Consider the following 26,840-nt stretch of genomic DNA (forward strand, 5'->3'; position numbering starts at 1 on the left):
TCTAGAGTGTCCTTCTTGACTTGTCCCTCACAGATTTCACACTTAATAGCTGTCACCAAACATCTTGTGCTGTTAGATATAGGCAGCATGTTCAGCTTATCATCCCCCGTGAACCTTTAGCAGATGCAACACTTTCTGCTGCTACTGTTTGAGAACCTGAGTGAACACATCCTTTCCCCCTTAACGCTGGCTTGTACTGAACAATTGTCCTATTTATCACTGCAACACCCAGGTTTTAGCCTTTGTCCTAAGAGGGACATCTTGTCATCTGTTTAGGAATCCCCAGGGCCTTCAAACTTATTATTTACAACAATTAGGCCACTGCTTGTGGTCCTCGGTCTTATCCCATAACTTTTCCAACTGGTAACCTTCTGCTGACCACAGAGATCAGAGACCTCTCACCCAGCTTTCATCCCATATTCCTTTCCTGGATTGCTTTTCCTACCCAGACTTTAGCCAAACTTGAAGCTAGTGTTTTTTTCTTCACACTGACTCTTTGCAGAAATTAACCTAAGATGGTTTATACATTCATTTTTTCCTACTCAGCTTTTCTCCATTGGCTGGGCTGCCAATAACAGCTGTTCTGCTGTGGTTCCATTGTCTGTCCTCGTCAATCATTCCCAGTAGTTCCGTTCTGTACTGAAATAATCCTCCAGAATTTGAGAGGAGGAGGAGGAGGAGTACTTCACTTAACGCTGCCTACTACTTATGACAGATTTTTTTTCTTTCAGCACTTTTACATTTCTAGAAAATGCCCCATTTAGTGAATATTACTGGCCAAATGGGATTTTCATCTGCATTCCATCTTTTCAGGATTAACTTTTAATAATTAAGATAATGGTTAAGATATTCCCAGGAGCAGGGATGAGTCAGATACTGTTGTATTTGCTATAAAGTTTTTAAAAGATGCTGCAGATGAAATGGCTGAATTATTCTCTTTATCAGTGAAGCATCATTAAATGTATTTATAATCTGAATAATGGAGGACATGAAGGAAAGCAGTTAATAATAGGATGTGTTTGCTTTGGCATTCCAACTACCCTTAATAATTTCCAAATTTTTTCTTTTTGTTGTTCTTTTATTTCATGTTAGCACAAAAGTGCTGAGTGCTTTGTATTGCACTTCTAAAACAAAATATGTGATGTTTTGGGCTTGTGGCTAAACCACCAGAGGAATCCACAAATGCGGTAACTGTGTGCAGACCTTCAAAGGACCAAATCTTCTCCCTGCAGTGTTCCAGATCTTCTTCCATGATAGCCAACAGCTTGGTTAAAGTTTTGGCCCTGAATCTCTATCCTACACTTATGTATTTCTTGCTGATCTAAGAGCAGGAGATTGGTCTAGTGCTTGAGCTGGGAATACTGAAGTTTTAACCCAGCATTTCCTACTTGTCCACCATGTGAGCTTGGGGAGTTACTTATCCTTTCCACGTGTAAAAAAGGGTTTATAATATCTGTGTTTAAGAGGCACTAGTTCTGCTAGATCATTATGAACTGATCCAGAAATTAAAAAACCAGAAGTATTATGTAAAAGCCAAGAATAATCATTCAGTAAAACCAGCTTTTCTGTAAAGGAACTTTTAGCCAGTATATTACGTAGCAAGGAATTTTATCTTTAGAAATATTGTCTACTTAGCTGGGGTATTTGTATGACTCTGTTGCCCTAGTGTTAGAATAACCACAGTTTTTAACGAATGTATATTCACACAGACAGTTGTGTGATAAGGAGATACTATAATGTGCATTTTACAGATAAGCTGGGGGAAGGACAGACTTTGAGGATGTCCCACACTTTCAGTGAGTGCTCAAAAGTGTATTTACCTTCAGTTTGGATAGGCACTGGCATGCTGGAGGCAGACCACAGCAGTCTTTATGTGGTCCTCTTCATCTAGAAGTGGTGTCATGTAATCTGTCAAACTGAACATGACAACATAAAATGCTTCCTAGAAAGACTTCAGCTCTGCCTACTGCAGAAACCAAACAAAGCAAATATAAGGACATGGAGCTGGATGTTGGGAACCAGCCGTGTCTTGCCTACTCATGGTTTGGGGCAGCTCAGGTACGGAAGAGGCAGAGGCTGAGTTATTAAGACTGAACAGGAGCACTGGTAAATCAGTGAGTAGGACCCAACTTCTGGGTTTGAATCCTGATCAGTATAACAACTGCCATTTCTGTGTTTCTAGAGCTGTATTTAAGGTTAGTCTTCAGTTTGATTTTTGGTATACAATAAAACAACAGGAAGCTGATACAAAAATCTTAGAAAAGTTTTCTGGGAATATTTCAGGAAACTGGTAGATACAAAGAACTGTCAATACATTCAAGAAAAATGAGTCTTGGTCACAATCCTGCAGCAAGTTCCATCTCAACACATAAGCTGTGTTCATATATAAGGCAGCTCCTTCCCACCACATTATGTACATTTGTGTCTATTGATTTCTACTGCATAGTTTCAGATATTTGCCAAAATATTTCACAAGAATGTCCAGAACAAATTGTCAGAAACAATTACTTGATGAAAAAGGCTGTATAACTAATGCCATTCAGTGATTATTAACTGCAATAAACAGGAATCTTTGTAATCAGATAGTCATACAAACAATAGTATAATAAACGAAAAATGTAAACAGCATGTTTTTCTTTGTCAAAGTATCAAATATTTGAATGTACCAAAAAAAAAAAAAGGGGGGGGGTTCCCTTATTAGCCTATCACAGTGACAATTACACCGTGCTTCTGTACTGTTTGAACTGATTGTTCTTTGTGTCGTTCCCATTCCTCATCTTCTTTGTCCAGATCAAAAGTTTCTGGATAAATGGGAAGCTTGTCTTTCGGGCATTCCTCGTAATAACTTCGAACATATTTTCCAACAGACCATCCTTTGTATTCCTCAGGCATTTTGCATTCTAGGCCATTGTAGTGAACATTGTAGTGATGCTTCAACCAGTAGAAAAGATAATGAATGTTGTAATCACATCTCCAAGGATTGTCTCTCAGCCACAGTATTTTCAGAAAGTAAAGATCTTCCAGTACTCCATATTCAAAATTCTGCAAGCTGTTGTTTGATAGATCCAGCTCCTCTAAGTTATTGAGGCCTGAGAAAGCAGCTAGTCAATAAGAAAAATAGTTATTGGTACCTTATAAAGATAAGTTAGGAAAAAACATGCATATCTGCAAAAGGAAAAACATTTTCATAATTACACTTCTATTAATTTTAATTTTTTTTTTAAAAGGCTACAAAAAAGACTTTTCAAACACTGAACTTGAAAATATGGCTTGTGCCTTGAAAAGTGACATATTGGTATAAATATATTGACATTAGGGGGGTTGTACTGCTGGTGAAGTTATAAAACACCTAATGAGCATGCATGAGTGTAGAATAGGGACAGTGAGGGTGCATGAATGCTTGGTTTGCTCATAGAAGTCTACTGTTACTGCTATGATACAGAAGTAGAAATATGGAAATTGATTATCTATGACATAATATGCAGGGCTGGTAATTTTTGTATGTATGTATGTATGTATTTGTGTGAGTGTGTACAGCCTTTAAATTTATATTTTAAGATGCAGAAGATAATAAATATGGACCTTCATAATAATGCTTCGGAATGACATTTCAAAGAGCAGTTTGTACTTTCTGCAAGTATACTGTTTCATTTAATGGCAGAAGTCTTAATTTAAATAAATTGACTATGTGTAATGTTAAACCTCATAAGTAGCATTTTACTGATATTACCACTTTCTACTGCTGTTTAACTTCCAAAATGCTACTAGAGAAGGCTCATTTTGCTTCATACTTTCTATCTCTCTCTCCTTGTGTCTGCTTTCATTTAAAAACCAAATACACATAGGCGATAAGCAAATTCCCAAGAAGGCCACTTGATTTCTAATAACATACAACTTAAGACAAATTATATGTAGTGATTTTTAGCCCCAAAGAGTTTGTCTATTACTTTATTGTCCAGTATAATTTAAAAACAGCCTCATATATGACATATTTTCTTAAATTTGGTAAAGATATTTAAAAAATCATGCAACTATTTAGCATTTTGGGAATTGATTAGTCTTCAGTCTGCAGAATTAAATTTTTGCACTTGATTGGTTTAGTATTAAGAAAGGGCAGCTGAAATCAGACTCTCTTCATTGACTTCCACGGTGAATACATTTCAGTGCAAAACTTTACTGTGTGAGTTGGTGGTACAAAAGGTAAAATATGCACCAACTTCTAGATTTCTTAATTATTTTTTTCCCCACATTTATATCTGATAAATCATCAAAGTTTATAATTAATAAAAAACAAATCACTTTTTAATTAATATTTAAAATTATTCTTACCAGGATCAATGTAAGCTATTCCATTACTGTTCAGGTTTAATATCTTCAGTTCACTGACATCTTCAAACTCTTTGGTTCGTAGTTGTCTAATTTTGTTGTTGGACAAATCAAGTTTAACTATATCAGGAGGTATGTTACCCGGAACTTTCTTTAAATCTTAAAAAATGAAAAAGACATAACTAGCGTCAGCTTTAGACTGTTTTTGCTGCTTGTGGTATTACAGTTGCGTACCACACAGAGTGTTGTCAGTCTAGCCTAGTTTCTCATTTTTTTACCCCTGCTACTAGTGTCAGCATGTTTTTTCAACCTCTGAATTCCATTGCTTTTTTCACTTTTATCTTTACATTTCATGTGGAAATTGCTCTCTTCACTAGTGCTTATAGTAAAGCCTCTTTCTGTGTTCTATATTTTTATTTTAATAGAACTGTACTATGCATTTGCATAGGGACAGGGTAGGTAGTGAAGACACTATACTAATAAAAAGTATGTGTGAAGGGCTTGATCATTTAAAGAAAAGAAACCAGAGTATATAAAAAATGCTAATTGGTATGTGAACATCTTCCATAATGAAACCGTGGTGTGTTGTCTTACATCATTTGTTTCATGTTGCCAAAAAGTAAGATGTTCTAAATTTTATCATCAGTAAAAATGCTAGTTGTTATAGTATTTATAGTAGTAGACATAATTATAGTTGTTATTACAGTTATGTCGTGTTTCAGTAACATTTAAGTCTTTATATTTGTACCAATACCTACAGCTGTTACATGTCCAGACAGCACAGTGGCATTCTGTCTGTCCGCTTCTCCATCCTACCTGTACCGTTGGCGTTACCAAAGTAGCTGAGCACCTCTCAGGCAGCTCCGTACGTGCTCTTACAGTCTTCCTTGCAAAAGAGTTACAGAAAGAATAACTTCTAGTCCAGTAGTAAGGGCACATTCTTGAGAAGTACAAACTGTGGTTTGAATCCTCTCAGGACAATGTTAATAAAAATAATCTCCAGGATTATGTTCACTCAATGAGTGTTCTCATCCTGGGCTGTTATTACAAGAAAATGAGTGCTATCTTTTACTTGACCATCTTTGAATGAAAGCAAGTAGTCTCTGGATTTGTGCTGAATTTGTCTTGTCAGTGTACTTCTGAAGTTCTGAGGATGTCTAATGCATCAGGTATTCTTGAGACTAAAGCAACAGATCAGAGACTTCCTGCCTTATATCTGATTTTGAGCAGAGCTTTGGTATTATAAAGACATAAATATTTTAAGTACTCCAGTCTACTCTGGTTGGAGTGCTTCCTGCTTGTGCAGATGTCAAAGTTTCAGAGCCTACTTATGATCTAATGAATGCAAATAATACATTAATTTAGAGACTTCGAGAGTTTGGCAGTACTAGAAAGCAGATTTTTTTCAACTGCTCTTGCAAATACAAATTATTTTGCAGAAAAGCAAACAGAAGTTACTTTTGCATCCAACTTTTGTTGCTCTTCTTGGTAAAACAGAATCAAGGGCATAGGATACTTTCATTCTCAAGTACTGAAAGATCTGGTGTATCACTGATCTGATGAGATATATATAAGAAGTTCTTCAAAAAGGAGAACATATACATGGTTATATGTATTTTTAAGATGTTTCTTCCATGAGCTTTCTGACCGAAAGCTGCTGACCTGTTGGCGTATCTCCTCAGAGATACATAGTACTGGTATGCTGCTCGTCACTCCATCCCCTCCATTGTAAAGGAATAATGGATGGCAGCTTTTCATGTCATCTTGCTGGTTTGGGAACTGATGCACCTTTTTTCCTACTCTAAAATCTTGTTCATGTGTTTAGAGATATTTTTATGTTTTCTCAGGTTTTTGGGTCCATTATACTCCTATTTCTGAGGAAAATTCCAATGAAATTGTGCATCTGCTGCACAGTAATCATATGCAAAGGCAGCAAGTACAATGCTTTCATCAAAGATTACCATATGTCCAGAAATCCCAAATGTCCATGGCATATCTGCATCCAGCTGTCAAGCATATGCACAGTAGATCTGATACTTCCTAAAAAATATTGAGCATACTCATGTGTCCATGGTAGACATTCAGGAAGTCCTGGAGTGATATGCTAAGTTCTTGACCTGAAGGAGGGAGTCCCTGTACCCTCTAGTGCACTCATGTAGAGATTGAAGTAACTTTATTCCTTCATTATTAGTACTAAAGATAATAAACCATTTTTTTTAAATACTGTAAAAGCCTGTGAAACTGCCATAAAAAGCTGACCACATAGAGCGTTTCTATGAACTTAGAGAAAAAAGTAACATTTTTCTTGCCAAAAGTTTTTGATTATATTAATGTATTCAGCTCATCTCATTGATACAACTAAATGGGGAGAGCTAGAAAGGCTGTCTTTTCTTATATTAAGATTATAATATATATATTTGTTGCAGTTTACAGGAGGCATAAGGTAATAATGACATAACTAAGATCCTATGAAGGATAATTAAGATTGTAATCTGTAATGTAAGAATTAAGGTCCTATTTACAGGGAAAGTAAGGTAGGTCAATATTAAGAAATTAATAAATGTTAGCCAGTAAAAAGAATAAATTACTAATAGGCGGAAAAAAGTAAAAATGTAGAATTATAGAATCAAAGAATGGTTTAGGTTGGAAAGGACCTTAAAGATCATCGAGTTCCATCCCCCCTGCAATGGGCAGGGATATGTCCCACTAGAGCAGGTTGCTCAAAGCCCCATCCAGCCTGGCCTTGGATGTAGACCAAAATGTAGACCATTTTTTATAACGTACATAGTAGATAAACTATGTAATCAAATACTGAAATCATTAATTCTTTATATTTAGGTATTGGCTCCTTATACTGACTTCTGAGCTTATGTCTGGCATTAAGGTCCAAGAATAAGGGCACACAGAGCTGTTACATAAATTTAAGTCAGTGTTAGAGCAAATAGAGGTTTAGCAAACACACTGTAAGGTAGAAGCGGGCAAAACATCCTGCAGGGATCTGATACTGCAGGTCATGCTTCACAAAAGTTGGGAAAAAAAATCCTCCCAATTTTGGCTACTTCTAGTAATGCTTTTTTTTTCCAGATTTGTAATGTTAAAGAATGACTCTTTTCTGAATCGTTTTGTTGTTTGCTTTGTTTCATCATGGGATAAAATATGGGAAATATAAAGCATGAATAAATGTGCACTTTTGTGTTGATATATGTCCCAGCTGGTTTACCCTTAAGGCTTAACTGTGGCTTTTTGGAGCCTGAGAAGGATTTAGGAATGGAATGGTTCCAAGTGTCTGAAAAACATTTCTTGAAGGCCCTTCAACTTTGAAATGTTTGCTGGGTGCTGGGAGGAAGAACAAAGAGGAGGTATTTCTTTATGAACAAAATGCAATTTCTTCCCTTAGTAGAAGAAATCTTGCACAGAAAATGTGAGGACGCAATGGCCCTCCTTTGCAATCAGCATCCTTTGGGCATTGTCAGCACAGCTGGCTCCTCCAGTCCTGCTTCACAGCTAGCTTCTGTCAAAGCTGTTGCTATCTTTGTTGTTTGTACACTGGAAAGAAGAAAAGACACTCTGTGCTTCTCTCTATCAATACAACAGTTTCAACACAGCTGTAATTTGACCAATTGGTATGTGTATAGCTGTAAAATTGGACTAGTGAGGTGCTGGTCATTCAGTAATTTAAGTAGGTGCTTAATTTTATTCCTGTTGATTTTTGTTGGTTATCTCATACTAGAGCACTAAAGAATATCTGTGGAACTGGGGCTGCAGAGTAGGGGTAAAATGCAGAAAGAATTCCTACTTGTTGCTTGTAGTTAATGGGAGAAAAACAATTAACAGTATTAGTTAAAGTAAGTAAAGCAAGTATTTGTACTGCATTAATTTGCTGTAAGTGATATGTGAATAAATGTAGTAAGGGAGCAAGAATATTAAAATCATTAATTCAGTTATAAGGACGGATACAAACCTTTTCTTCTGCAGTTCAGAGTTGGTACAGGAAACACATACATGTGGCACAAAGAGGAATCCAATTCTGGTTTGACAGCTTCAGGCTTATCCTGTTTTATGTTCTGGGGGTCCTGCCTGTCCTCTTCACTACATAGCTGTTCAGCTTTTATCTGCTTTAGCTTTTGATTTTTCAGTTCTATTGGGTGCACACACTTGGCATAATTTCCCAAATTCCTATTTGTTGGAACCTGAAGCATTGTAATAAGAGTTTCTAGTTCACAGTTGCAATGCCAGGGATTATCATAAAGACGTAGGTAGTTTAGACTGGGCGTATAAATAAAAATCTCTTCGGATAAACTCTTAATTTGGTTATGCTGGAGTAAGAGTGTGGTAAGTTTATTCAAACCAAAAAAAGCCTCGCTCTCAATTTTTGATATATCATTCTGTTGTAAATCCAGACTTTTCAGTGCTTTATACTTGGAAAACATATTATTCTTCAATTTACGAATCCTGTTTCTTGCTAGCAGCATGTGTTTTAAATCCTCTGGCCAATCAGGTGCCACAAAAATCAATTTTCTTTCCTGACAATCTAGGTATTTCTCATGAAGATAAGTGTATATATCACATGGAAGGCCTTGGGCATTGCGCTTAACAGTGCTAGATGCTCTCCTTAAAATGTTTTCTCTTTCATTGTTTCTCAAACTCCTATTCCTTGTCTTCCTACAGTCAGATGCTTTACAAAGAAGAAGTAGTAGTATAATAGTAACTACTTGCATCCTGACATTCAGCTCTCCCCAGTTATTTTCTGTGACAGCTGGAACAGTTGAAAATTTTGGACAGTCTTATTCAGTGTTGTACAGATCTGAGGAGGCACAGCTGGGGTGTGTGGGATCCCTGCGTTGGAAGAAAAGTAAAACATTAGAACAGATGGAACAGGCATTTTCATGGAGGCTTGTTAATAATATGCAGCGTTCAGTCAAGTACTCAATCATCACACTACTTGGGACTTCACAAATACTTTGAAGATTTAACATCCTACCTTTTTTTTTTTTGGTTGCTTTTACTGGCTCTGATCTACTGTTATTCATTTTGATTAAACATGGGAAACTATATGGACCAATTTCTAACTGATCTTTGTTAGAAGGCTTTCATGTATTTAGGAAAATGGCATCAGGCTGAATCTTCTTTGTATTTAAGTTCATCTTGGAAGATGAGCTTGAAAGAGGAGCTTGAAGCTGTTATTTTCCAGCTTTCTGGGTGTTGACCCACTGGAACACATACAGAGCCCGACCAGGGAAAGTCATCCAGTCTCTCTCAAACCCCCAGTTTTAGACTGCGCTGAAGTGTGGACTTGTGTTCAGGTTGAGCCCCAATTTATCATAACTAGCCCTGCTACAATCGAGTGTTATGGCCCGTGTCAGGTAGACAAAGCTGGCTGGACTGCTCTGAAAAGGACCCAAAAATAACATTTTGCAAGAGCCTATGAGGCTCTGTGTCGTCAGAGTGTGGGCAGAGTGCAAAGGGAACCTGCAGGTCCTGGCTGCGGCCTGCTTCAAACCACTTCTGTGTCTGGCCGCCTGAGGAAGGAGAGTACAGAGAGGTAAGCCGGGAGCTTTTGCCTTTCCAAGAAAGTCAAATATAGTCATTATAGAATCATAGATTCATAGAATGATATAAGTTGGAAGGGACCTTAAAGATCATCGAGTTCCAACCCTCCTGCCATGGGCAGGGACAGCTTCCACTAGACCAGTTGCTCAAAGCCTCATCTAACCTGGCCTTAAACACTATTAGGAATTATTATTAGGGGAAGACAAGGACTGCTCCCTGCAACCATGTCCAAAATTGCCTCCGTATTTTTAGTAATTTTTTGGCTTATGTTCCCTCCTGAATTTCCCACAGTACTCCTGTTCACTGCCCTTTTCCTTCATTTTTAGTGAAGTTTGGCCCCAAGGTTGTGTTTCCTTAGAAATGTTTTAACCCTTTAGGTTTAACCCTTTTTTCTGTCTCAAAAATTTCCTACTTTTGCTACTCAGTATCATTCCTTCTGAAACTTTTTTTTTTAATTCTTCACTGTTTGGCTTAACTACTTACGTACTTCTTCTGTATGAATGTGGACAACTTTATGTTATGCTCAGTCTTTTTTGACCTTAGCACCTTGGAAGGTATTGAATCCCAATCTGGAGTGCAGATCATCGCACAGATGTTCTGTTTCTAAACCTCCATTGTTTTGGGCTCAAAAAACTTGTTTTATCTGGAGGAAAGGTGGCACAATAAATCAACTAATATCAGGTGAAGTTCTTGATAGAACTTTTAAATTGGTAGATCCACATCTTGACTGTTGGGCATTCTCAGCATTTGTGCAGTTCTTACTCATTAGACAGATGGAACAGTCTGGTCTGTGTGTGCTACTGCGTTCCCCTAAGCCGTGTGGCCAGTTGTTAATGGTACCTTTGCAAGACATTGATTGGTTTCTCCACTTTGTTCCTGCAGTTGCCAGCTGTCTATCTGCATTCAGATTCTGTTAGTTCACAGTGTGAATGAGTGTTTACATTGACGACTTTGTCCATTACATGAAAAAACGAAACTTTATTTGTTACTTTTTGGCAGCTATATGCCAGTCAGTGTAAATTGATCGTGTGTTTTAATAACTTGAATCATAACTGGGATCTTCTATGTTGTTTTGAACTGTTCATTGTTCTGCTAACGTGATAGCTCATTATATCCAGGAGAGCTCGGAAACAGAAAAAAGAACTTGGGGGGAGGAAAGGCAATAAATAATTATGCTAATATTCTTTCCTTTTCTTTTCCACCTCCAGGATCTGAACTGGCATTTTATTTCTATTATTACATTCTGTCTGCTAATTAAATTATAGTCAGCCATAATACCACCATGAGTAGCTGCTTTCAGTAGCGTGGAATCATAGAATCATAGAATGGTTTAGGCTGGAAGGGACCTTAAAGATCACCTAGTTTCAACCCCCCTGCCGTGGGCAGGGACACCTCCCACTAGAGCAGGTTGCTCAAAGCCCCATCCAGCCTGGTCTTGAACACTTCCAGGGAAGGGGCATCCACAACTTCCCTGGGCAACCTGTTCCAGTGTCTCACCACCCTCACAGTAAAGAATTTCTTTCTGGTATCTAATCTAAATCTCCCCTCTTCCAGTTTGAAGCCATTACCCCTTGTCCTGTCACTACATGCCCTTGTAAAAAGTCCCTCTGCAGCTTTCTTGTAGGCCCCCTTCAGGTACTGGAAGGCTGCTATAAGGTCTCCCCAGAGCCTTCTCTTCTCCAGGTTGTACAATCCCAACTCTCTCCGCCTGTCCTCATAGGAGAGGTGCTCCATCCCTCTGATCATCTTCATGGCCTTCCTCTGGACGCTTTCCAACAGGTCCATGTCCTTCTTGTGCTGAGAACTCCAAAGTTGGACACAGTACTCCAAGTGGGGTCTCACCAGAGCAGAGTAGAGGGGGAGAATTACCTCCCCCAACCTGCTGGCCAGGCTTCTTCTGATGCAACCCAGGATACAGTTGGGCTTCTGGGCTGCAAGTGCCCGTTGCCGGCTTGTGTCGAGCCTCTCATCAACAAACACTCCCAAGTCCTTCTCTTCAGGACTGCTCTGATATTCTCCACCCAGCTGGTCTTGTGGTTGATCTTCACATATTGTGAGCTGTTCTTCATTCTCATAGCCCCTGCCTTTGCCTTCTGCAAGTTGGGCGATATGGTTAGAACCCTTTCCGGTGAAGACTGAAGTAAAAAAAGTCATTGAGTACTTCAGCCTTCTCCGTATCCTGATGACCAGGTCCCCTGTTTCCTTCTGGAGAGAGCCTCTTATCTTCTCTAGTGTTCCTTTTATTACTAACATACCTATATAAGTTTTTCTTGTTGCTCTTGATGTTCCTGGCCAGATTTAATTCTATCTGGGATTTAGCTTGCCTAACCTGGTCCATGGCTGCTCGGATAATTTCTCTGTATTCTCTTAATCTATAATGCCATATCCTTATAAAACTAACATTTGTTTTGGCAAAGTTTTGCATTTAGCGTCTCCAGTCTTAGCGCTCATCTCTTCATCAGTATTATTTTTATCATAACCTGTGTTTTCTCCATGTTGGCTGATATTTTGTCTTTTTACATTTCCATATATTTATGTGGAAGTTTGGAACAGCTGTTCTATAGCTAATCTCAGCGTATGTTATTCCGGTTACCTGAGCATGCTGTTGCCACCAAAAGTTAGAACCGTTCATTTCTTTTGATGTGTAAATAGCACGTACCCAAGAAAGAATTCTCCAGAGCAGGTGAAGCTTTCAATGCATCAACATTTAAAAAAAAAAAAAAAAAAAAATCTCCACTGACAAAACATATTTTGCAGTTAACTTGTACCTCGTTAATAAGAAATTTTCCCAGTCACACGTGATAATTCTCATTTAAAACCATAAGATACCACTGTTTTTATTGTCAATTTTTGAACAAAAAGCAAAGCTCATTGTTTCTGAGATTATGAGGATGTGTGAAAAGTTGCTGTCCTGTGAAGATTTTGATAGCAGACAAATTTCATAAACATTTTACAAGCCATCCCAAAGGCGTCAGCTCACCGCAGGTCCTATGTGTGAGGTAACTAATACAAAGTTCTCAGAGGTGGCAGTATTGCATCTCATAACACTGCATGTGAATTTGGCTGTTGTATATCAGATGTCCGTTACTGGATCAAGGAACAAGTGAAGTGTAGGCTGAGCGTGCTCAAAACTGTTGGGTCATTTTTGATTCTCTCCTGCTGTTCCATACAAACATTTTGACCTCCATATTACACAATACAGATAATCAGCTACAATTTCCCTCTCAAAAGTTCTGTTGCATATGGCATACATGAATATTGCCTATCAGGAATAAGTGTCAGAAGCTTAATGAATTTAAATTAATTGAAAAACCGGTATGACAGAATTCCTGCAGAATTTGTCTATAACAGAAAACAAGGATTTTTTGTAGTCTGTGTGCTCAAGCCTAAGTTTTAAGAAAGCTGTCCCTTTAAAAATGGCATGTGCTAGAAGAAGGCATGTGCTAAAATTCCTGGCTCATAAAAATGGGTCACATGACCTGTAAAGAAAATCAGTGCCTCTTCAAAAGTATTGGAAGGTTTTGATCACAGTCTTCAAAATACAATAAGAAAGGCCTCCCTGTATCTGTGCAACATTGCAGCAACTTATACTTTTAAAAGTCTCAGGACTACCAGAGTATAAATCCCAGACTCTTAATTTGTGATCTATTTTGTCAGATAACTTTGGAAGTGTACTCTCTCTGAGTTTGATTTTACCCCCTCATTTCTGTGGAATATGTCACTAAAATGCAAAGAGGCTTATGCTTCTACAAAGAAGGATACATTTCTGTATTTAATATGAATTAAGTGTTTCCTTTAAAAAAAAAAACACACTACAAACACGTGACCTTATATTCTAATATCTGGTTCTGTTGCACATTGTGTGTCTTGGTTCTTGTTAGATTTTTTTTTTCATGAAATGTAATGTTATGTTCAATTTCTTACTATTTTTCTATGATCCCTTTTTATAGAATAACATTCTTTTCCAGCTTCCTATCTCTTTTTTTTGGCATTCAGTTCAAGTTAGCATGTTTCCCTACTCTATATTGAAAGTATTAAGTCAGTTCCAAAAATGTATGCCACTCCTTAAGCAGTCAGCTCCTCAGTGGGTGTTCCCATCTTTCTCCAAAATGCCTACTTTTGCTGACTCGCAGAACTGCATGACTATATCCCTACAACTAAATGTCTACCAGACCAGTAGGTCCTAATTCTAGGTTTCGATTTTCTGTGTGCCTTCATTCGTGGTGCTTGTGGCAATTGTTATTTATTCCAGTTAGAAATGTAGTTCAGTAAAATGAATAGTTTTCAGTATGTTATAAACCAAAGCTGCAGATAGACACTTAAGTATATTCAGAGTATAGATTCTTGCTTTTACAGAGTGCTGTTGATTAATATTTTCCACTTATATAGTTTTCTTTCTTTTAACTAATGTTTAATATAAAGAAATGTTTTCCAAAAGAATTGATCACAATCTAACATTGGATGATTCATTTTTGGATAATTCCCTTTTGTATCTCTTTCAATTTTTCAAATACTTTTAATAGTACTCTTGTAAATAATTATATGACTTGAGAAGCTCTGACTGTATATTTATGCTTTTAACGTCTTTTGCTAGAGTCCTGGTTTTCATTTCCAGCAGGCACTGCTTGTAAAATCAATGGCAAAGACAGTCCAGCAAACTCATACTGAAAAGTCTATTTGCTTTCAAAGTATGCACACAAAAATCCCAGTTAATTAAAAAAGTATGCTCTTACAGTTATTTGAGATAACTTTAAAATGATACTGTTTTCTTATGGTGAAATATATCGTGTGATAGTGCTATTACCCAGGAATTTGCAATACAAAGAGCAGAGGAAAAAGTACAGCAAAAGAAAGGGACTTTCAAACCTCAGCAAGGAGATAATTCTATTTCATATAGAATATCTTTTCTTTACAGTAAGTTTCCAAATACTTTAACTATGGTATTTTAGGTTCTTTTGATTCTGTAACATAGCCTTGTAATAATTTCTCTCTATTTTTTTTTGTTCTTTTGCAAAGCAGCTTCCCCAGTTTACAGTATCTGAATTTAGCTCACTGCAGAAAATTCAGAGACAAAGGTTTACGGTACCTGGGCTCTGGAAAAGGCTGTCACAAGCTCATCTATGTGGACCTTTCAGGTTGCATCCGGGTTTGTAGTTCACGTCTTTCTTTCATTCTGTGAAGAAGAGAATCCTTTATATGACTGGCTGCATCCTGCATTCATGGTATACTGAAGTTGAACAAGCGCTGCAGCAGACTTCCAGGGTTTTGAATTACATGACTACAGCTGTTTAAATTTTGCTAAGGAATAATAGCACTATAGGTTTGGATCACTTCCAACAAACTGTCAGATCTATAAACAGCTAGTACTTACTGCATAATGAGAACAAGGCTTGCTTTTTGTAGCCATAAATAGACTAATTCTGTGTCATGATTAGTTAGGATTTTAAACCAGGAGCTTTGAAAATGCAGTTTTTACAAAGATATCAAAAAATAAAAACCACTCTGCACTGGAAAAATAAGAATTTACATTTTATTTCCTGAGAAGGAAATTAATTAAAAAGTGAACTTTTGTTACTGCTTTATAATGGTTTAATATATAAATATATAAAGTAGTATTTATAACTGCATTCTAAAAATAGTTAATGGTTTACATTATCTTAGTCTCCTACTAAACTTCTAAAGAAAACCAAGGTTTTAGAATATGGTACTGTTTTAGAAACTTTCAAATATATACTGTATCTGGAAACATACTTCAAAAGCAGTATGAATGCCAAACTGTAAGGCAATAAAAGTCTGCCAATGTTTCTATGAAGACTCCCACATATATTTCTTTATACACTGAGAAGATTCTCCAAATTACAAAATACATGTGAAATGATAAAGAGATGGAGTCTGAGGCATATAATGGGGTTTAACGTCCCATCTAACAGAAGCTTCTCAGAACCAAGGATGAAGGCAGATGGGGTAACAGTCGTGTTCTGACTGCTCTTTACTCTGAGTGTCTGTTTCTCCTTCCTGAGGATCACGCTGAGACTATTGTGCGGTGAGAGTGTGAAACTTGGACTGAGGGCTAAGGTTAGAGGAAAGTTAAGAACTACCTACCTCTGAGTTACTTTTTCAAAATGCCAGTAATTGCTCATTTTTTCCAAAAGCAACATTCCTGCTTGTTCAGAAGTGCAATCACGAGCTGCAAGGATCTGCCTCTAGAAAGCATGGTCGAATAGTAGTCAGAGAAGTGTGATCATCATCGAACTGGGAAAACCACAATCCTCTCCTTTCCAGAGGAAAGTGGGTTTGCTCGCCAGCGTGTTTGAGAGCTCTGAGAGGGATTCCATAGCTTCCTCCATTTTGGGTTTCCCCACGGTTCTGGAACGGTGCTTAATGATTATGACTGAGTACTTAAGTAAACAGTTAAAACCAAAAAGAGCATCAAATTACATCACTGCTGCAGAAAGCATTTTAGTAAGATGGAATTCTTTTTTTTTTTTTCCCTCATTGGATGAACTAAAACAAAAGGAACTTCTGTAAGGCTAATGTTTCAGAATTAGAAAAATATCGTGAATCTATAGTATAATCATTTAAATTATGCTAAAAATTGTTCTATAGAGCAGAATATATATTCTATAGTACATGCTTTCCCTTTTTTTTTGCATGTTTCCTGTTTTTCCTTCATTTTAACATTACAATTCTTTTTATATGAGCTCTTATATTACCATTACTACTGTAAGATTTGAATATCTATTTAGAAAGCGCATCTGTAAAATGCCTGATTATGCTAATGATTTTGCGAGGGGCAACTTAAGGACCTGGACATTTAAATAGCTTGTTAAAACATAGTTAGGCAGAAAACTGTGAATTAAGCACACATTTTCTAGTCTTTTTTCATAAAACAAGACAGACTTTCCTTTGACTATTATATTAATACATGGTAATAATACTGGATGAATTGTAGGTATATTTTTTTGCATAAAATCTCAGTAATTGAGTCTTTATGACATGGATGGTAAATATTTCCATTAATGTCTTTCAAGATATTTTCATAAAAATATAGAGATTCTCTTGTGTCCTGCTCAAAAGGTGTCCTATTATGCCATTGATATTCTCAGAGAGTTACCTAGAAAGCCTAACATTTCTCTGTCCTGTTGCTGATGCTGAACAGTATAGGTGGAAAATTTTCTGCTGTTAGACACAAAACTGAAAAGATGGAAGAGTATAAAGCAATTGCATGTCATTTACCGACATTATACAACTAGAACAGTTTGGTGAGAGATATTTTCAGTTAAATTAGAAACATGGAGATTTGCAAAGAACTTGACTTTTATTTTTGGTGCCAACATCTATGGCTAATTTTCAGACTGGAATTATTCTGGCCCAAAATGTGGTTGAGTGGTCTATCAGTTGCTGTAGTTTACAACAGCTGGATAAGAGATCACAAGACACTGGGAAAAATAAATTTGAATCTTTCATATCTTGATGTCCTGCAGTGTTTGTGGGGATGTCAGAGAAGCTATTGGCGAATGTGTAAGCTTTACAAGTTTTCACCATCTGAGTTCTTTCTGCTCTGGCCTCGTTGGCAGAATTCTTATTTTAGCAGCTGCTATCAAATTCTGTCTTCTTCAGACGTATCAAGCAGCAAAAAGGGGCCATCGCTTGGGGAGAAAAATCTAAGCCGTGTTCTTTATTTATTGAAGAAGAGGATTCATTGTTTACATTTCCTCAGTACAAACTTGTGTAACGAAAGAGTACTTTATTATGAGTTACACACGCGCTATTCAATATTCTTAGAAATATGCTAATTCAGGCGTTAATATAAGATTTTTTTCAGACAGTGGAAAATTAAAAGAAAAATAACATGTGGAGGCAAGCCACCAATGTAGTGTGCCAAACATCTGAAAGGATGTCACAATTCATTTTATCGCTCTTGACAAACACAGAATAAAAAAAAAAGATTGCCCCTTGTGCACCACAAGAGCACTTCCTCAGTCCTGAATTTCAAGTTTCTCCACTCACAGTGCATTGACAATACTAGAATCATAGAATAGTGTTTCCTCAAAATCCCTTCTGTGCTGCAGACAGTGGTCTGCCGTACAGGGTGGATTCTACAAATGCTATCGGTTCAGGCAGAGAAAGAAGGAATTTCAAAGTAGTACTGTATATGTAGCAAATAAGCCAAAACCGGAATAAAAGTTCTGTGTATTCCTATTCTTTGAAATTAAGAAACTATAAAAAAGATGAAATAAAATTAATTTTGACATTCTTACAGGCATTTAATCATTGAACTGCATTTATTTTCTAAGTTTATGGGGACAAACCTTTAGCTGTGTTTTGCTGAATGTTTGTTTTGATGTACTTTCATTTCAGACCAAAGTTTACTAGTATACAGTTAAGAAAAAAACCCAAATCAGTCTTTTAAATATTAGACTGAAGACTCCTCCCAGACAAGGAATTATATTCATATATGATTATTGCATTTACTGCTGATCCTGTACATGCAAGAAAAAAGAATACATTTCTGAGTCATGCAGGAAAAGTCAGTTTTTCAGAATTTTATAGGATATAAGACTCATAATAAGCTTCAAAGCATCCTCCCTCACAATTGTTTTGAAGAAGGAAGTTTAAGTGGTATTTTACTGATCCGGGGCAAAGAATACAGTATTAAATTCCATGTGTATCCAAACATTGATTCTTGGGTCAAGCTGTTCACTCTTGAGGCAATCTATTAAACATTGAAATTCCAAGTAAGTTGAGAAAGCAACTGTTTTACTAAAATGTGCACAAAATTTTGTATTTCTGCACCTTATCTTCGAGAATGCCTGGAGTTTCATAGATAATTCATAGGAGCTTTAGAAACAAAATTCAAGATTAAGATTTTGTTGTTCTAGGAATAAAGAAAAATAAGACAGATCCGTATGCTATTGCAGCAGGATCTAAATGTTTACTAATTTAGTTGAATCTCATCTGAACACGTTTCACACTGGAGCTTTCTCAACCTGATGCCTGAGATCCAGCTTTAAGTTAAAAAATAGTTCAAGCGAAAAAAATTTGAAACAATCTGTGCAGGGGTATTATTAGCTGCTTCAGTATAATTGTTTTTGGCTTGCATAGAGGAAAACACTAAATTGCTGCTATTTGTGGTATCAAATGGCTGTGTTAAGCAAACAGTGTTTTTCCAGACAAAGAGATTAAAAGTCCTTTAGACTGTAGTTAACATTATGCAATCATTACTGAATTCCAGCAACAGATATGCTACTTCTGCCCCTCAGCGTGGTTGGGTCTGATCTAATTACCTGTTACCTATTATCTATCCTTTTGAGAACGGGACTTTCTCTTATTTTTAGGCATCTAACCTAAGGTAGTGCCTAGACAATTACCTTAAGTTATCTATATAACAATTAGAGAGGGAGAGAGGTCTCCAGAGGTCATTCAGACCTTTTCAGGTCTGACTGGTCTTGGGATCTTTCTTGCTCTTTGCTTGCTATACAGAGATCCCAGGTTTCATAATTGTCTAACACAGACACCTCAGTTATATTCCTAATTTCAGTGGAGTAAACAAAGGCTTTAGTATTTGCAGTCTATTTTTTTAATCATTATCAATATTATTGGCACTTTCTTGATTTAGCATTTTTCCTGCCTATTTCCCTGATTTTAAAGTCCTCTCAACTGTGATTCCTCTTCTACGATTACCAGAATAACCTGTAAGCCTCAGAAATATTTCATAGAATCATAGAATGGTTAGAGTTGGAAGGGACTATAAAGATCATCAAGTTCCAACCCCTGTGCCATGGGCAGGGACACCTCCCACTAGAGCAGGTTGCTCAAAGCCCCATCCAGCCTGGCCTTGAACACTTCCAGGGATGGGGCATCCACAACTTCCTCGGGCAACCTGCTCCAGTGCTTCACCGCCCTCACAATAAAGAATTTCTTCCTAATATCTAATCTAAATCTCCCTTCTTCCAATTTAAAACCATTACCCCTTGTCCTGTCACTACACTTCCTGACAAAGAGTCCCTCTCCGGCTCTCCTGTAGGCTCCCTTCAGATATTGGAAGGCTGCTATGAGGTCTCCCTGGAGCCTTCTCTTCTCCAGGCTGAACAACCCCAGCTCTCTCAGCCTGTCTTCACTGGAGGGGTGCTCCATCCCTCTGATCATCTTCGTGGCCCTCTGCTGGACCCGTTCCAACAGTTCCATGTGCTTCCTGTGTTGAGGACTCCAAAGCTGGACACAGTATTCCAGGTGGGGTCTCACGAGCGCAGAGTAGAGGGGTAGAATCACCTCCCGTGACCTGCTGGCCACACACCTGCAGGGCGCACTGCCAGCTCATGTTGAGCTTCTCATCCACCAACACCCCCAAGTCCTTCTCCTCAGGGCTGCGCTCTAGCCATTTATCTTGCTGCTCAGTTAAATAGCTAACATTTGCAAAGTCAGGAGCCTAAAAGCAGGCTCCAATTGTAGTTGGTTACAACTGGTGCGTGCATTTAGCTGAGTCTTACAAAATCTCTTCAGTTTGAACAATAAGCAGAGCTGAATATGCCTTGTTCTGCACAAGCTCAGCTTTTGAGCGACTCTTCCTTGGGAGCAGAGTTATTTCTTCTCATTATAGCGAATCTGCTCAGCAGCTACAAGGGGAAATCCTACTGTTATAACAGCTAAAGCATACTCAAATTGCTAAACAAACTGTGGCTGATTTTTTATAAGACTGAAAACCTCAGCCTGCTTTTGAAAAGGCATCATGTTCAGATTATAATGGACAGTGTTATTATCGTGTATTGCAACAAACTGCATGGTGTAACACACCCTCTCTTCTACTGGGAATGGTTTGCTCTTTGTAGTACGTGGGCCAGGAACAAGACTCAATTACCAGAACTTCACCTCTCAAACTGAAATTTCGGGGGGGTGAGTTCTTCTATTTTAACATACTAAACTACTTGGTGCGTGTTGCAGAAATGTGCTGTCTTCTGTGGTTCTGCTTGAGAGCCCACAGTGAGGAGGTCTGTTGCAGGACTAGGTGAACTCTTACTTGAATTAATTGGTCATGCCACGTTAAAGCAATTAGTGCTTCCTGACCAGCAGAGCATGGAGGTTTCCCAATAGTTCCCTCAGGCAGCTGGTTGCGTGATGTTCACGATTTAAGCTAATCCCTTTCATACAGACAGGAGGTTTTGGGCTGAGGAAAGGGGAGATAGGATTACATTGTCCTACATTAGAGAGTGAGTACAAAATCGTGAGTATGAAACTGTAGAATCTGGACAACTGAATTTCATATTCTGTCCTGAAAACTAGCACCCATCTTTCCATGCTGACATTTTACCTTCTGGTGATCATTACTGGTTGGAAAAGAGGTTTGCCTTTGCCACAGTAGCTCTACACTAGTACTGGTTGTTTTGCAGTCATTTGGGGTAGGCAAATCCAACCTATCCGTGCCGGTGGGTGTTACCCACTGATGTGTTACCCACATCAGCCACATTCCCAAAGTCATGGTGTCCTTTTGTCCAGCAGACATGTCTTGGTTGAAGGGTGTGTGAGTGCCTGGAGTGCACCAGCAGGCTCTACATGCTCTGACCAGTTTGTGATTACAAGATGGTTATCTTTCTGTATAATCCTTTTCTGCAGCCTTCCCTCCTACCCTCCAAGATGTTGCTTTTTTTCCTTCTTCAGGTCTTTCTTACAATACAGCTGTTTTCAGAGGAGCCTGATCCACGGTTACACAGCTGCACCATATCAGACCTGACCTTGAACACTGGGAGCCAATAGAGGGTGGTTCATAGAATCATAGAATAGTTCGGGTTGGAAGGGACCATAAAGATGATCTAGTTCCAACCCCCCTGCCATGGGCAGGGACACCTCCCACTAGATCAGGTTCCTCAAAGCCCCATCCAACCTGGCCTTGAACATTATTAGGAATTATTATTAGGGGAAGACAAGGACTGCACCCTGCAACCATGTCCAAAATTACCTCAGTATTTTTAGTAATTTTTTGGCTTATGTTCCCTCCTGAATTTCCAAGCTGGCCTTGAACACTTCCAGGGATGGGGCCTCCACAACTTCTTCGGGCAACCTGTTCCCGTGTCTAACCACCCTCATAGTGAAAAATTTCTTCCTAATATCTAAGCTAAATCTACCCTCTTTCAGTTCAAAACCATAGTTGATGGGATTTATATCACCATGCATTACCTGTAAAATATTTTCTATAGTTATTTTGACGGTAGGGTTTTAATTTTGCAGGCTGTTACAGAGCCACTGTAGGAAAAAACATTCATGCTATACTTGCCCTGAGCTTAACACACATTGGACTTGCATCCACAGTGCTACCGGTGCCAGCGCGTGTCATGAGCCACACCATATTCTGCCTGTCTGCACATGAGACCTACACAAACACTTTAAGCCTAAGAGCAGATTTGAGTGACACGTAGCCAGTTCCCCTCTAGTGCTGACACCCCCCTGCACAAGGGAAAAAGTGCAGAGTGCCACAATCCCTTCTGAAGGAGAGACATTTAACATTCAGATATTTCAAACAATTTATAAAGAATTGTCGTGGTTTTGGCTGAATTTACCAAAACCGAACCGGCAGATGGCCCTTCCCCCCCCTTCCCCCCCCTAAAAGAGGAGAGAGGAGGAGAAAGAGATAAGGAGATTCAGAAGTTTAGAATGAACTAAACTACTTTAATGAAGAATTAATATTAAAATAAAAATAAAGAAGAAAAATAATGAAATAGATACAATATATACAAAACCGTATCAAGTTCCCAGGATGACAGTCACATCACCAGCAGGCACTGGGGAAGTCCCAGACTGGACTCTGTGACGAATGGGAACTGGATTCCAGCTCTGGAGTCAGGAACACACGGATCGGGATCAAAGGCAGATGAACAGACAGAGTCCTCTCTGGACGTCGGCCATCGCAGGAAAGAGGGCTGACCCTTTGATCCCTCAGCCTTTATACTGAGCATGGGGCAGATGGGATGGAATACCCCAGTTGGTCAGGTTTGGGTCACCTGTCCTGTCCACTCCTCCCCACCGATGTGACCCCTCTACGTTTTTTCCGTTTCCGACCCTCTAAGGGGGCAAATAACGAAATTGGCTGACCTTGGTTGTTATGGCAATAAGTATAAGCAAGGGCCTCCCTGCATACCATTCCTTGGCATGGAGCACAAACACTGGTCTTATCATTCTGAGAACGAGCAGTTTTCTCCACAATATGCCGTTAATTTCAGACAGTTAGAGGAGGCCTAGCTAGGATGTAAAGTTACAGAACAGAAAATTGGTTCGGTTTTACTTCAAACCGGGACAAGAATCTGTTTAAAAGGCCGCTCCAGCCTGAAAATAAAGAGCAAGCCAACCTGGCCGTAAGTTGAAAGGTGAGGCATTGTGCCAGAAAAGGAGAGACAGTCTGCCTTGATTTAACTTTAAATCAGATACTCAGTCCATGAAAAAAAAATCTCACACGCAAAAAGAACCCAAACGTTAAGTTTGCAAAAAGAAGAGCCAGAAAGCCCCTCACTCAATGCTGGAGCGGAAGGAGAGCAGGCTTGGCCCTTGGTCCCACTGGTAAGTAGTTGTGGGGAGCAGTTAAATGTGCTACCAGGGCTGGAGGCTGCAAATGCAAGAACTGGAAGCATCTTCTGACGCGCTGCTCCCATGCTGACATGTGATGGCTGACTAGCTGCTGCTTAGCTTCGAGCTTGCTTTTCTGTGACTACCTCCTGTCTGCTAGCGGCGTCCCCTGCCAGACAACATGTATACCCCGAACAAAGCCTGTGTTTCACACTGCCGCTCCCCTTAAGCACTGTCACTGAGCAAACCGGGCTGCTGCTGCAGCTGGAGAGGTGGGGCACAGCAAGAATCCCTCCCAGTACACTTTATCTTTTGAAGTTTCCTCCTTTAGATTCTTGTCTCCTCAGGCCTTATTTGGTACCCAGAAGAACATGCCAGACTGCTTTTTTTGTGGATGTTTTTGAAACGAATTCCTGGTGCAGAGCACAGCTGTAGTCTGAGCTGCACAGGACTATTATATCATACAACTTCAAACCCCTGGGAAACAGTGAGATCTCTACAGGCAAATATGAGGGGGGACTATTTCACGTGGAGGAATGGTTCACATCCATGTTGTCGGTAGAACATGAGGCTAAAAGGAAACTGTCCTTCAAACCGGATGTATATGTCAAAGGAATGGCTTTATATTCCCAAGAGTGAGCTGACATCTATTGAATTCGGGCAGTTGAAGAACTGCCTGCCTGGAGTTACTCCCCAGGGTGATAAAGGGAATAAACTGAATTGACAGATCCACCTGTCCATTCATACTATCCCTGAATATTGCTGTGAGAGTGTGCAGAGTTGGTGATGTGGTCCTACATGAAGGATTCTGTAAACAAGCTCCATGTTATTGTGATTGCATAGAATCTTTCTCTGTATCCCACCTGGATTTAACACACATTTTACTATGGATCTAGAAAAAGCAATGAAGGTATTTTACCACATTCAAACCTTGCTTCAAACTAGATGTGAGCATTTGCCATGTGTGAATACCTCATTGGGTTGGGAAAACAAAGGTAGAAGGATGTGACAATGACATTCACCACTTCTCCCATAAATGGTGTTGACTGTAGAAATTGTTGTACCTCTCTCTTGCTTGCTTACTAGACACATTTTTGGAATAGGTCCTGGATTTGGATTATGCTGTTAAAATTTCAGAATAACATGTATACCTCATGCGTCTGTTTTTCTTTTAGTGGGATTAATGCATTTCTTGTTTTAGTGACCATCTGGATACCTACGAATTTGAAGTATTGAAAAGATCTCAAGCCTTTCCTGTACTGTCTTTGTTAGGCTTGTTAAGACATAAATATTTTATTTCTTACTTAGATTTCAGTTCATGGCTTCAGAAATATTTCCAGTGGCTGCAGTAGGATTCAAGATTTGCTAATCAACAAAATGCCAGCTCTTACAGACAGATGTATTTAAGTAAGAAATTGAAAATAAATCTGTACTTTGAGAAACTTTCTGATGTTAGAACTGGGTTATTCTCTCAACTGACTTTCTTTAAAGCTATGCAGATACGATTTAAGAGGAAAATCTCTCTCCTAAAATATTTTAAAGAACTACTATCTAATTATGCTTATAAACCTTGCTGATGTGCAGTTACTTTCAGAAAATCTCAGTTGTCTTGTCTTCTTTTGCTACTTGGGTATGGCTGAATTATATCTTCCAGTTTATATATGAGAGTTTATCTTTTTTTTTTCAGTGTTAAAGCAAATGTAATATATGAGAGCAGCATTCTGCTACTGATTTTGCCCATCGGAAAAGAATTTTCAGGCTTCTGCAAAAGCGATTGTTAACTAGACCACTGTCTCAGGTGTCTGCCATACTTCATGTCTCCAGTTACTTACTTCTTTTCCTTGTGTTCCCAGACATAATATGAAGAACTTCAGTCATTTATATACCACTCATAACCTAGAAGTTACTGTTAAAATGGATTATAACTATTTGTTTGAAATCAAAACATTTGGTATGATATGCAGAACATTTGCTGATCTTTTGTTACGTGATAGCATAGGTATATGAATATTTTATTTCACCTTTTTCCCTTCGAAGGCTCTGGTTGAAAACTGCCAACAGATAATGTCTGTTGTCTTTCTTGACTCTCCACATCTTACTGATACAACTTTTAAAGGTCTTGCTGAATGTAAACTGTCATGGTCAGCATTGAAGTATAATAATTCACAAAATTATTAGGATGATGTGGTTTTAAAATTCTTTCAGAAAATTTGAAATAAATAATTTTCAACGTAGTGGGTATTTGGATCAGGCCCTTCATGTATGTCAGATGTGTTACTTCCATCTTTATATAATTCAGCAGGGAATAACAAAATTACTGCTTTAAGTTTCAAGTTGATGAGTAAATGCTGCCCATACATCAAGCACATTCATATGGCAGATTGCCAGAGGACTACAGATGCTGCTCTTAAGATGATTTTGCCATTGAAGCATACTCTTGTGCTGGATGTAGCAGACTGCATAAGGTACTATATCACATCCAAATTTCTGTAAACCATTGTAAAGGAGTTTTAGTAAAGTTAATTATACTCGTAATCAGTCCTGTTAGCACATCTTTCAGTTTTAAAAATAAACTCTTAGAATGTTAATACATCTATCTTAATATTTTAAAAATATTTCATAGAGGTAGGTTTTTGTTCCTATATCATGTATTCAAAATTCCATTAATTATTATTCCAGTTCAAGCAAATAAATCAACTGTAGAAGTAATATTACTTCTGGCATATTTTGGTCCTGGAATGTGGCTATGAAGAAGGTGAAAATGATAACCAAAGACAATGTCAGTGCCACAACTCTATTAAAATTTGGATATTGTTTGATTTAGTGAATATTAAAATAATACTTTATAACTGTCTAGCACTAAGATGTAAACAAAACTGTCTATTTTTTACAATTGTAATTTATGTTGTAGACAAAGGATATATTTTGTGTGAAGACTGTTTTCCACTTCAGGTGCGTCATGTATCAGTAGAAACAAAGCCAAATGAAAGGGCTTCCAAAGCTGGATGCTCATTCCCTGGTCTGGGACACGGTGATGGAGTCAAGGGCGGGAGGGAACAGGGAGGGCAAAAACTCCAAACGTTTCAAAATCAACACATCTATAAAATAACACAAAGAAGCTAGAATTGCTGCTTATCTTAAAATTTCTGATGTCACGTGAAGTTTAGGGTTTCTGCTTTGATGTGCAACGAAAGTACTTTTTGTGCCTGTCTGAAAATGTGATGACATCGCGTGTAGATGCGCTGAGAAGTGCTGTAGTAATACCATGATGCCATGTTGGTAGTTCAGCTGGGCAGGTGGAACAGCTGCCTGCATTTTCTGGTTTAACATTTAGAAGGCTGGATTTTCCAGTCTGTTAGCCAGATCTCGGGCTGTGAGTGTGTTCGCACATGTGTCTACTGTCTCTACGGCTA

General features: G+C 38.4%; 2 protein-coding genes across 2 annotated transcripts in view; one reads left to right on the top strand and one right to left on the bottom strand.

Annotated features, from left to right (window-relative positions):
* Positions 1–2,178: 2,178 nt before the first annotated feature.
* On the bottom strand, positions 2,179–16,249 carry LRRC17 (leucine rich repeat containing 17). Its single transcript, XM_074144554.1, has 5 exons — positions 15,979–16,249; positions 14,963–15,049; positions 8,288–9,162; positions 4,330–4,485; positions 2,179–3,101 (listed from the first exon to the last, which is right to left on the bottom strand). Exons 3-5 carry the CDS (start codon positions 9,042–9,044, stop codon positions 2,698–2,700), a joined length of 1,317 nt encoding a protein of 438 aa, XP_074000655.1. The 5' UTR covers positions 9,045–9,162; positions 14,963–15,049; positions 15,979–16,249; the 3' UTR covers positions 2,179–2,697.
* FBXL13 (F-box and leucine rich repeat protein 13) overlaps positions 13,592–26,840 on the top strand; it is a 41,450-nt gene continuing 28,201 nt past the window's right edge. The window contains 5 exon segments of the mRNA XM_074167690.1: positions 13,592–13,644; positions 14,893–15,022; positions 24,736–24,834; positions 25,465–25,586; positions 25,728–25,892. Coding sequence (XP_074023791.1) covers positions 13,592–13,644; positions 14,893–15,022; positions 24,736–24,834; positions 25,465–25,586; positions 25,728–25,892 — 569 coding nt within the window.

Source organism: Numenius arquata, chromosome 2 (assembly GCF_964106895.1).
Source record: "Numenius arquata chromosome 2, bNumArq3.hap1.1, whole genome shotgun sequence".
Classification (NCBI taxonomy): domain Eukaryota; kingdom Metazoa; phylum Chordata; class Aves; order Charadriiformes; family Scolopacidae; genus Numenius; species Numenius arquata.

What these genes read in the sequence shown, in the direction of transcription:
- LRRC17 (XM_074144554.1), bottom strand. Translation starts at nt 9,044, where the DNA reads ATGCAAGTAGTTACTATTATACTACTACTTCTTCTTTGTAAAGCATCT. An exon ending in TCTGAACTGCAGAAGAAAAG is followed by an intron (nt 4,486 to 8,287) that starts GTTTGTATCCGT and finishes TCATTTTTTAAG; the next exon opens with ATTTAAAGAAAGTTCCGGGT. An exon ending in AATAGCTTACATTGATCCTG is followed by an intron (nt 3,102 to 4,329) that starts GTAAGAATAATT and finishes CTTATTGACTAG; the next exon opens with CTGCTTTCTCAGGCCTCAAT.